This window comes from Delphinus delphis, chromosome 21 (assembly GCF_949987515.2).
Source record: "Delphinus delphis chromosome 21, mDelDel1.2, whole genome shotgun sequence".
NCBI classification, from domain to species: Eukaryota; Metazoa; Chordata; class Mammalia; order Artiodactyla; family Delphinidae; genus Delphinus; species Delphinus delphis.
In genome coordinates this window covers 5171302-5184442 of record NC_082703.1, presented here as the reverse complement: position 1 = coordinate 5184442, position 13141 = coordinate 5171302, and the positions used below count along the sequence as shown (strand labels likewise).

General features: G+C 36.2%; 1 protein-coding gene across 6 annotated transcripts in view; it reads left to right on the top strand.

Moving 5' to 3' along the window:
- LOC132417749 (disintegrin and metalloproteinase domain-containing protein 5-like) overlaps positions 1-13141 on the top strand; it is a 143994-nt gene that overhangs the window by 72789 nt on the left and 58064 nt on the right. For all 6 annotated transcript variants that reach the window (XM_060001526.1, XM_060001525.1, XM_060001520.2 and 3 more), the window contains one exon: positions 7250-7445. In XM_060001526.1, the coding sequence (XP_059857509.1) occupies positions 7250-7445 (196 nt within the window). The remainder of the gene's footprint in view (positions 1-7249; positions 7446-13141) is intronic.

Sequence of the window (13141 nt, the reverse complement as noted above, 5' to 3'; positions counted from 1 at the left end):
AGTTCACAGATACTCCAAAACACACCACTGGACACAGCCCTACCCACCAGAACACAGGCACCAGTCCCCTCTACCAGGAAGCCTACAAAATCCACTGAACCAACTTTACCCACTGGAGCAGACACCAAAAACAATGGGAACTACAAACGTGCAGCCTGCAAAAAGGAGACCCAAACACAGTAAGTTAAACAAAATGAGAAGACAGAGAAATATGCAGCAGATGAAGGAGCAAGGTAAAAACCTACCAGACCAAACAAATGAAGAGGAAATAGGCAGTCTACCTGAAAAAGAATTCAGAGTAATGATAGTAAAGATGATCCAAAATCCTGGAAATAGAATGGTGAAAACACAAGAAACATTTCACAAGGACCTAGAAAAACTAAAGAGCAAACAAACAATGATGAACAACACAATAAATAAAATTAAAAATTCTCCAGAAGGAATCAATAGCAGAATAACTGAGGCAGAAGACCAGATAAGTGACCTGGAAGATAAAATAGTAGAAATAATTACCGCAGATCAGAATAAAGAAAAAAGAATGAAAAGAATTGACCACAGTTTCAGAGACCTCTGGGACAGCATTAAATGCACCAACATTCGAATTATAGGGGTCCCAGGAGAAGAAGAGAAAAAGAAAGGGTCTGAGAAAATATTTGAAGAGATTATAGTTGAAAACTTCCGTAACATGGGAAAGGAAGTCGTCAATCAAGTCCAGGAAAGGCAGAGAGTCCCATACAGGAAAAATCCAAGGAGAAACACGCCAAGACACGTATTAATCAAACTATCAAAAATTAAATACAAAGAAAAAATATTAAAAGCCGCAAGGGACAAGCAACAAATAACATACAAGGGAATCCCCATAAGGTTAACAGCTCATCTTTCAGCAGAAATTCTGCAAGCCAGAAGGGAGTGGCAGGACATATTTAAAGTGATGTTAGGGGAAAACCTACAACCAAGATTACTCTACCCAGCAAGGATCTCATTCATATTCGATGGAGAAATTAAAACCTTTACAGACAATCAAAAGCTAAGAGAATTCAGCACCACCAAACCAGCTTTGAAACAAATGCTAAAGGAACTTCTCTAGGCAGGAAACACAAGAGACGGAAAAGACCTAACAAACTGAAAACAATTAAGAAAATGGTGATATGAATATACATATTGAGAATTACCTTAAATTTAAATAAATTAAAATGCTGCAACCAAAAGACATAGACTGGCTGAATGGATACAAAAACAAGACACATATATATATGCTGTCTACAAGAGAGCCACTTCAGACCTAGGGACACACACAGACTGAACGTGAGGGGATCGAAAAAGGTATTCCATATAAATGGAAAACAAAAGAAAGCTGGAGTAGCAGTTCTCATATCAGACAAAATGGACTTTAAAATAAAGACTATTACAAGAGACAAAGAAGGATACTACATAATGATAAAGGAATCAATCCAAAAAGAAGATACAACAATTGTAAATATTTATGCACCCAACATAGGAGCACCTCAATATATATGGCAAACACTAACAGCCATAAAAGGGGAAATCGACAGTAACACAATAATAGTAGGGGACATTAACACCCCACTTTCACCAATGGACAGATCATCCAAAATGAAAATAAATAAGGAAACACAAAGTTTAAATGACACATTAAACAAGATGGAGTTAACTGATATTTATAGGACATTCCATCCAAAAACAACAGAATACGCTTTCTTCTCAAGTGCTCATGGAACATTCTCCAGGATAGATCATATCTTGGGTCACAAATCAAGCCTTGGTAAGTTTAAGAAAATTGAAATCATATCAAGTATCTTTTCTGACCACAATGTTATAAGACTAGATATCAATTACAGGGAAAAAAAACTGTAAAAAATACAAACACATGGAGGCTAAACAATACACTACTAAATAACCAAGAGATCACTGAAGAAATCAAAGGGGAAATCAAAAATTACCTAGAAACAAATGACAATGAAAACACAATGAACCAAAACCTATGGGATGCTGCAAAAGCAGTTCTAAGAGGGAAGTTTATAGGAATACAATCCTACCTAAAGAAGAAAAATCTCAAATAAACAATCTAACCTTACACCTAAAGCAATTAGAGAAAGGAGAACAAAAAAATCCCCAAAGTTAGCAGAAGGAAAGAAATCATAAAGATGAGGTCAGAAATACATGAAAAAGAAATGAAGAAATGATAGCAGAGATCAGTACATCTAAAAGCTGTTTTTTTGAGAAGATAGACAAAATTGATAAACCATTAGCCAGACTCATAAAGAAAAGAAGAGAGAAGACTCAAATCAACAGAATTAGAAATGAAAAAATAGTAACAACTGACACTGCAGAAATATAAAGGATCATGAGAGATATTAGAAACAACTATATGCCAATAAAATGGACAACTTGGAAGAAATGAACAAATTCTTAGAAAAGCACAACCTTCTGAGACTGAACCAGGAAGAAATAGAAAATATAAACAGACAAATCATAAGCACTGAAATTGAGACTGTGATTAAAAGTCTTCCAACAAACAAAAGCCCAGGACCAGATGGCTTCCCTGGCGAATTCTGTCAAACATTTAGAGAAGAGCTAACACCTATCCTTCTCAAACACTTCCAAAATATAGCAGAGGGAGGAACACTCCCAGATTCATTCTATGAGGCCACCATCACCCTGATACCAAAACCACACAAAGATGTCACACACAAAAAAAATCCTCAACAAAATACTAACAAACAGAATCCAACCACACATTAAAAGGATCATACACCATGATCAAGTGGAGTTTATCCCAGGAATGCAAGGATTCTTCAGTATATGTAAATCAATGTGATACACTATATTAACAAATTGAAGGATAAAAACCATGTTTTTAATAATCTCAATAGATGCAAAAAAAGCTTTTGACTGAATTCGACACCCATTTATGATAAAAACTCTCCAGAAAGCCATAAAGGGAACCTACCTCAACATAATAAAGGCTATATATGACAAACCCAGAACCAACATCATTTTCAACAGTGAAAAACTGAAAGCATTTCATCTACGATCAGGAACAAGAAAAGGATGTTCACGTTCGCCACTTTTATTCAACATAGTTTTAGAAGTCCTAGCCTTGGCAATCAGAGAAGAAAAAAATAAAAGGAATCCAAATTGTAAAAGAAGTAAAACTGTCACTGTTTGCAGATGGCATGATACTATACATAGAGAATCCTAAAGATGCTCCCAGAAAACTATTAGAGCTAATCAAAAAAACTATTAGAATGGCAGGATACAAAATTAATGCACAGAAATCTCTTGCATTCCTATACACTAATGATGAAAAATCTGAAAGAGAAATTAAGGAAACACTTCCATGTACCATTGCAAAAAGGAGAATAAAATACCTAGGAATAAACCTACCTAGGGAGACAAAAGAGCTGTATGAAGAAAACTATAAGACACTGATGAAAGAAATTAAAGGTGATATAAACAGATGGAGAGATATACCATGTTCTTGGATTGGAAGAATCAATATTGTGAAAATGACTCTACTACCCTAAGCAATCTATGGATTCAGTGCAATCCCTATCAAACTACCAATGGCATTTTTCACAGAACTAGAACAAAAAATTTCACAATTTGGATGGAAACAAAAAAGATCCCGAATAACCAAAGCAATCTTGAGAAAGAAAAATGGAGCTGGAGGAATCAGGCTCTTGGTCTTCAGAGTATACCAGAAAGCTACAGTGATCAAGACAGTGTGGTACTGGCACAAAAACAGAAATATAGATCAATGGAACAGGATAGAAAGCCCAAACATAAACCCATGTACATAGGGTCACCTTATCTTTGATAAAGGAGGCAAGAATATAAAATGGAGAAAAGACAGCCTTTTCAATAAGTGGTGCCTGGAAAACTGGACAGCTACATGTAAAAGAATGAAATTAGAACACTCCCTAACACCATACACAAAAATAAACTCAGAATGCATTAAAGACCTAAATGTAAGGCCAGACACCATTAACCTCTTAGAGGAAAACATAGGTAGAACACTCTATGACATAAATCACAGCAAGGTCCTTTTGACCCACCTCCTGGAGAAATGGAAATAAAAATAAACAAATGGGACCTAATGAAACTTAAAAGCTTTTGCACAGCAAAGGAAACCATAAACAAGACGAAAAGACAACCCTCAGAATGGGAGAAAATATTCGCAAATGAAGCAACTGACAATGGATTCATCTCCAAAATATACAAGCAATTCATGCAGCTCAATATCAAAAAAAACAGACAACCCAATCCAAAAATGGGCAGAAGACCTAAATAGACATTTCTCCAAAGAAGATATACAGATTGCCAACAGACACATGAAAAGATGCTCAACATCACTAATCATTAGAGAAATGCAAATCAAAACTGCAATGAGATATCAACTCACACCAGTCAGAATGGCCATCATCAAAAAATCTGCAAACAATAAATGCTGGAGAGGGTGAGAATGTAAATTGATACAGCCACTATGGAGAACAGTATGGAGGGTCCTTAAAAACTAAAAGTAGAACTACCATATGACCCAGCAATCCCACTACTGGGCATATACCCTGAGAAAACCATAATTCAAAAAGTGTCATGTACCACAATGTTCACTGCAGCACTATTTACAATAGCCAGGATATGGAAGCAACCTAAGTGTCCATCAACAGATGAATGGATAAAAAAGTGGCACATATATACAATGGAATATTACTCAGCCATAAAAAGAAATGAAATTGAGTTATTTGTAGTGAGGTGGATGGACCTAGAGTCTGTCATACAGAGTGAAATAAGTCAGAAAGAGAAAAAGAAATACTGTATGCTAACACATATATATGGAATCTAAAAAAAATAAAAAAGTTTCTGATGAATCTAGGGGCAGGACAGGAATAAAGACGCAGATGTAGAGAGTGGACTTGAGGACATTGGGAGGGGGCAGGGTAAGCTGGGATGAAATGAGAGAGTAGCATTGACATATATACACTACCAAATGTAAAATAAGTAGCTAGTGGGAAAGCAGCTGCATCGCACAGAGATAGCAGCTCCGTGCTTTGTGACCACCTGGAGGGGTGGGATGGGGAGGGTGGGAGGGAGAGGCAAGAGGGTGGGGATATGGGGATATATGTATATATATAGTTGGTTCACTTTGTTATACAGCAGAAACTAACACAACATTGTATAGCAATTGTATTCCAATAAAGATGTTAAAAAAAATTAACCAACCTGTCAAATACAACTAGTATAGTTACGTAGTGTCATCCGTGTGCCAAAAGGAAATATTTTTCTGCTGCACAAACAAGATTCACATGTCCACAAGGATACCTGAACAACTGCTGTTGAGACTGGGATAGTATTTATGATTCTAATTAGTTCCTGGGCCCAATTATGGAAAGGGACATAGCCCAGACGATGATTTTTCTGAAATACACAGTAATTTTTTTACTATGCTGTTAAGGCTGATATGATGGTCAGAAGCAGTAAATTAACTCACTCATCCCTGGTTCAGTTGTGTAAAGGGACACAGCCCTGTATATGAATTATACATTACACATGCAGACTGATAGTCTTGGCAAGAATAAAAATAAATTAAAAATTACGAGGAAAAACAAAATAAAAATATTTTAGGAGAAAATAATGTGGAACAAGGAGCCAGAAGGTTTAATGTTTTAGGGTCGTCTGGGAATTAGAGAGCCGTGGAAAGGAAAATAAACACACTTTAATGGAGGAGCAAGTACAGTGATAAAGCTTGGTTCAAAGGGCATTTAAGGATCTGGGTATTTAAGTATTGAAAAAGAAGTTGGGTGAAAGAAGGCACTCTAATAAGGCTATATACTGTATGATTCCAACTATATGACATTCTGAAAAAGGCAGAACTATGTAGACAGTGAAAAATCAGTGGCTGCCAGGGAGTGAGGGGGAGATGAATAGGAAGAGCATGAAGGATTATTAGCGTAGTACGAATACTCTGTATGATACCACAACAATAGATACATGTCGTTATACATTTGTCTAAACCTGTAGAATGTAAAACACCAAGAGTGAACTTTAATATAAACCATGAATTTTGAATGATTATGATGTGTCAGTGTAAGTTCATCAGTTGCAACAAATGTACCACTCTAGTAATACCTGCTTTGCATGTGTAGGGCAGGGGTTATATGGGAAATCTCTGTACTTTCGCCTCATATTTTCCTGTGATCCTTAAACAGCTGTAAAAAATAAAGTTTTAATGGTAAAAGAAATTAGAATAAAAGGAAGATTGCCATTTATACACATTTGTAAAAGAAAGTATATTCTGAAGAAACAAATATTAATACTTTCTCATTATATGTATTTTCTTTTGAAAACAATTTTGATTATTTGTTTTGATTTGAATGCTAACTCTATAAGCTTGGGTAACACAAGTATTGTTTTGTCTTCCCACCCATCTCTTGGAGAACTTGTGTCAGATTTGCTGCAGGTAGCAGGTACTTGTTGTAAATGAGAAAACTATCTAGAAACCCTCTTTCAGAGGCGGGGCAGTGAATGTTATATAATCTGGGTCTCTAGGACCTTTGAAGCCAGAACAAATTTGACTTAGTTTGTGTACGATAGTGATGATAGCCGTAAGGAATTGGGACTTGTGTTGAGGAAAGGGTTTGCAGTCATGGTATTTATATGTTTGTTTTCAAAAGCAGATATGCATAAAGGGAACCCCGGAAGCTATGAGCTAACAGTGAACACTGAAGAGATCAGAGATATATAATTGGACAAGTTACTTTTTACAGTTGTTTCCAATGTGGTACATGAAACAAACCTTCTCTTATGTGTCCTGCAAACTTTTTTCGAAATGTTTATGAGGCATATTTATTGTTTTGTAAATGGTTGCTGATTTCTGCTTTAAGGATGGCATATGGAGAAACCAGAGTCTGCCCATGTGAGCATATCCTTAGTGGGTTGAAAGTAATTTTTATAATAATCATTTAGCTCTACTTTCTTTTTTATAATTATGGTAGTCTGCCTATCTTTGAGTTTCTCATATCTCTCACAAGCAATACCCACTCCTTTAGCACAGAAAATTCAATCACCTAATTGTCTGTGCAATGCTTAAGTAGTTAACAAGAAGACAATGTCCTCACTGCTCTTAACGACTTAGAAAAAATGGATGGAAACTTCAAGCCTGAAAGAGAAAGAAAACTTGGGTATCATTTATATGTGAGTTTTTTCTTATGTTTCTTTTCTCTTCCAGATAAAACCAGTTAATACACTTTGTAGGCGATCAGTTGATGAATGTGATTTTGACGACTTCTGTGATGGGACTAATGCACACTGTGTGCCTGACACTTACGCACGTGATGGACAGAGTTGTGATTCGGGCAACTCCTTCTGTTATAAGGGACAATGTCGGTCGTTTACCAGACAGTGCAGAAAATTAATTGGAGGAGGTAATGACCACTATTTTCTTCTTAGTTCCTAAATCCTGATGATCCCAAGCTCTGTTATTTAATGCTATAAAACAAAAATGTAAGTGTAATTTTAAAATAAGTGTATCCTATTTGTAGGCCTAATGTATATTAGTGTTAAAGGAAGTAAAGTTTTTTTGATTCTGAGAAAAAACTTCTGAATTTATAAGGAATCCTTATTTGCACAAGGGAGAGACCTCAAGTGGAAATGCATCTTCTTGGAAGATTATATTGACAAAATAATTAAGTAATAGTCAACCTAAGAAAGAAATAGAGAATTTTATTCAAGCCAATCTGAGGATTATAACCCAGGAGATAGTCTTCCAAAAAGCTCTGAGAACTGTTCTGCCCATTAGAGGTCAAGGCACAGTTATATATGTTTTCAAGACAAAGGGTTATACATGAAAGTAACATACTGACAGTATACATAGTCCAGATCTGCATGTAGAAGACAAGTAGTGGTTCATCGTAAACCCTTACAGGATTGAGAAAGGAATGTTATCTCCTAAGGAGTTATCTTGCTGATGCCAGGAGAACATTGCTCTTTTTGTTTTGACACATAAAGCAATGTGAGTGCAAAACGAAGTTACGTCAGGGTTTCTCCACCTCAGCACTGTGAGTATCTTAGGCCTGGCAGTTCTTTCTGTGAGGGCGTGTGGGATCCTGTGTACTTTAGCATTTTTAGCAGCACCCATGACCTTTTCCTTCCAGACACAACGCCTGCAGGCCTTTGTGGTTTTCACAGCTGGGGTGGAACTGATGCTGGCTTCTAGAGGGTGGAAGTCCGGGTTGCTACTAAATATCCTGCCATGCACAAAACAGCCCCTATAAGAAGGAATTATCTGACCCCAAATATAAGGACTTACCAGATGCCATCTCATTAATTGCTTTCTGGCTGTTTTGTATTTCCACTGAGAGAAAATATTTGCAAATCGTACATCTGATAAGAAATTAATATCCAGAATATATAGAAAACTCCTAAAACTCAGCAACAGAAAACAAACAGCCCGATTCAAAAACAGGCAAATGATGTGAATAGATATTTCTCTAAAGAAGACATGCAGATGGCCAATAAGCACATGAAAAGAAGCTCAACATCACTAATCATTAGGGAAATGCACATCAAAACTATGAGATACCACCTCACGCCCATTAGGATGGCTGCTGTCAAAAAAAACAGAACACAGCAAATGATGAGGATGAGGAAAAATTGCAACAGTTGTGCACTGTGGGTGGGAACGTTAAATGGCATCACCACTATTGTGTGCATGGAGATTGCTCAGATTATTAAAAATAGAATTACCATATGACCCAGCAATTCCTCTTCTGGGTATACCCAAAAGAATTGAAGGCAGTGTCTGGAAGAGATATTTATGCACTCATGTTCATAGCAGCATTATTCACAATAGCTAAAACTTGGAAGCAACCCAAATGTCCATCAATGGATGAATGGATAAAGCAAACTGCTGTGTATATACACAATGGAATATTATTTAGTCTTAAAAAGGATGGAAATTTTGCAACAAAGTACAACATGGAGGAACCTTGAGGACATTATGCTAAATGAAGTAAGCCAGTTACAAAAAGACAAATGCTGTATCATCCACTGAAATGAGGTACTTAGTAATCAATATCACAGATACAGAAAGTAGAATGGTGGTAGCTGGGGCTTGGGGAAGGGAAGAATGGAGAGTTGTTATTCAATAGGTATAAAATTTCCATTTTAGAAGATAAAAAGAGTTATGGAGATGGATGGTAGTGATGGTTGCACAACAGTGTGAATGTACAATGAACCACTGAACTGAACACTTAAAAATAATTGGTAAACTTTATGTGTATTTTAACACAATAAAAATTGTAGAAAACAAAACCCAATTTATTTGATATATAGTACCTACCTCTTTTAAAATTTCTTTAAAATAATCCAGCTCCATATTTTTTAAAGCTTCATTGCATAATTTCCTTACTCTGAAGCCCATTAGCAATTAGTGTTTTACCATTTTATCATCATATTTTGTATAGTTAGATCTAAATCTTTAATTTCTTGAAGCTTGGGAACTATTTCCTCCCATCCTCTGCTTTCATGAGCATCTAAAATAGAATTCATAGGTAGTAAATATATGTGGATTTTTTTTAAGCGGGGGGACAAAAAGGAAGGATCCCTTCTGCCAACACAGTGCTGATGTCACTCACTTCCGCACTTCATATATGGCAAGTCTAGTGATCATCAACTTCTTCAGCTTTTGTTTGTCTGGAGAGATTTTGTCTCTCCTTTATTTTATTTTATTTTATTTTTTCCCGGTACACGGGCCTCTCACTGTTGTGGCCTCTCCCGCTGCGGAGCACAGGCTCCCGATGCGCAGGCTCAGCCGCCACGGCTCATGGGCGCAGCTGCTCCGCGGCATGTGGGATCCTCCCGGCCCGGGGCACGAACCCGTGTCCCCTGCATCGGCAGGCGGACTCTCAACCACTGCGCCACCAGGGAAGCCCCTCTCCTTAATTTTTTAATTGAAGTATAGTTGATATACGGTAATAATAGATGTTACAGGTGTACAATATAGCAATTCACACTTTTTAAGTTTATACTACTTTTATAGTTACCATAAAATATTGGCTATATTCCCCACGTTGTACAATATATCCTTGTAGCTTATTTTATACCTAATTTATACCTCTTAACCTCCTACCCCTATATTGACACTGTCCCCTTGCCTGTCCCCCTGGTAACCACTAGTTTGTTTTCTGTATCTGTGAGTCTGCTTCTTTTCTGTTATATTCACTACTTTGATATATTTTTTAGATTCCACATATAAGTGATATCATACAGTATTTGTCTTTCTCTGACTTATTTCAGTTAACAGTGACCTCCAAGTGCATCCAAGTTGTTGCAAATGGCAAAACTTCATTCATTTTTATGTGTGAGTAGTATTCCAGTGCGTGTGTGTGTGTGTGTGTGTGTGTGTGTGTGTACTCGTACACCACGTCTTCTTTATCCATTCATCTGTTGATGGACACTTTGGTTGCTTCGACAATTGTAAATAGTGCTTCTGTGAACATTGGGAGGCATGTGTCTTTTTGAATTAATGTTTTTGTGGGGGTTTTTTTGGATATATATCCAGGAGTGGAAATGCTGGGTCATATGGTAGTTCTACTTTTAGTTTTTTAGGACTTCCATACTGTTTCCCGTGGTGGCTACCCCAGTGTACTTTCCCACCAATAGTGTACGATGGTTCCCTTTTCTTCACATCCTCCCCAACAGTTGTTATTCATTTTCTTTTTGATGATAGCCATTCTGACCAGTGTGAGGTGATGCTGTAGTTTTGATTTGCATTTCCCTCATGATTAGCGATGTTGACCATCTTTTCGTGCACTTGATGGCCATCTGCATTTCTTTTTTGGGAAAATTTCTATTCAGTTCTTCTGCCCATTTTTTAATCGGGTTGTTTGTTTATTTGTTTGTTTGTTTGTTTTAATGTTGAGTTATCTGAGCTTTTTATATATGTAGGATATTAACCCCTTATCTGTCATATCATTTGAAAATGTTTTCTCCCAGTCTGTAGGTTGTGTTTTCATTCTGTTTATGGTTTCCTTTGCTGTGCAAAATCTTTTAAGTTTAATTAGGTCCCATTTGTTTATGTTTGCTTTTATCTCCTTTGTTTTAGGAGATGAATCAAAAAAAAATATTCCTGCGATTTATATCAAATAGTGTTCTCCCCCTGTTTTCCTCTAGGAGTTTTTTGGTATCTGTTATACATATATATTTTATTTACAGTCATCCATTGCTGAAGACTTAAATTGTTTATATATTTTGGATATTGTGAATAAAGCTGCAATGAACATGGAAGTGCAGATATCTCTTTGAGATCCTTATTTCAATTTCTTTTGATGTGTACCCAGAAGTGGGTTTGCTGCATCATGTGGTAGTTCTATTTTTAAGATTTTGAGGAATCTCATAGTGGCTTCACCAATTCACATTCCCCCTAACAGTATACAAGTTTTCCCTTTTCTCAACATCCTTGTCAACACTTGTTATCTTTTTGATAATAGCAAAAGTAAAAGGTGTGACGTGATGTCTCACTGTGATTTTGATTTTGATTTTCCTGGTAATTCATAATGTTGAGCACCTTTTCATGTACTTATTGGTCACTTGCATGTCTTCTATGGAAAACATCTATCCAGAGCCTTTGTGCATTTTCGAATCTTTGTTGTTGTTATGGAGTTGTAAGAGTTCTCTATGTGCTTTGGATATGAATGCCTTATCACATATATGATTTTCAAATATTCTCTCCTTCTGTAGGTTTCTTTTTATTTTATTACTTGTTTCTTTTGCTATGCAGTAGCTTTTTAGTTTGATGTAGTCTCACTTATTTTTGCTTTTGTTGCTTCTGCTTTTGGTGTCACATTCAGTAAATTGCTGCTGCCAAGATAAATGTCAAGGAGCTCTTTCCCTGTTTCCTCCTAGAAGTTTTACTGTTTCATGTCTTATGTTTGAGTCTTTAGTCCATTTCAAGTTCATTTTTCTGAGCAGTGTAAGATAGAGGTCCAATTGCATTCTTCTGCATGTGGTTATGCAGTTTTCCCAACAGCATTAATTGAGTAGACTCTCCTTTCCCTATTGAGTTTCTTGGCTCCCTTGTCAAATCTTAGTGGACTGTGTGTAGGGGATTATTTATGGGCTCTCAACTATGTTCCATTGTTCTATGTGTCTATTTTTGTGGCAATACCATATTGTTTTGATTACTAAAACTTTTAGTGTAATTTGAAATCAAGAAGTGTGAAGCCCCTGGATCCTTATTTTTCTTTCTCAGGATTGCTTTGGCTATATGGGGTCTTTTATGGCTCCACAAAAATGATAGGATTGTTTTTTCTATTTCTGTTGAAAAATGCCATTGGAATTTTGATAGGGATTGCATTGAATCTATAGACAGCTTTGTGTAATACAGACATTTAAATAATATTAATTCTTCCAATACATGATAATGGGATATATTCCCATTTGTTTGTGTCTTCTTCAATTTCTTTCATCAAAACCTTGTTTTCAGTGGACAGATATTTCACCTCCTTGGTTAAATTTATTCCTAAGTATTTTATTCTTTCAAATCCTTTTGTAAATTGGATTGGTTTCTTTGTTTCTTTTTCTTTTTCAAATGTTTAGTTATTAGTGGGCAGAAATGCAACTGTCTCATATATGTTTTGTATCCTGTAACTTAAACAAATCTGTTTATTCTAAGAATTTTTTTGTAGAGTCTTAGGATTTTCTGTATATAAGATCATATCATCTGCAAACAAGGACAATTTTATTTCTTCCTTTCTGATTTGGATGCTTTTCAATTTTTGTCTTTCCGAATTGCTCTAGCTATGACTTCCAGTGCTATGTTGAGTAGGACTGGTGAGAATGGGCCCTGTTGTCTTTTTCCCGATCATGGAAGAAAAGTTTTCAACCTTTCACCACTGAGTATGACGTTGGCTGTGAGTTTGTCATATATGGCCTTTGTTGTGTTGCAGTATGTTCCTTCCAGTTCCAATTTGTTGAGAGTTTTTACCATGAGAGGATGTTGTATTATGTCAAATGCCTTTTATGCATTTATTGAGATGATCATATAATTTTATCTTTCGTTCTATTAATGTGACATATCACATTTATTGATTTCCATTCGTTGAACCAACCTTGCATCCCA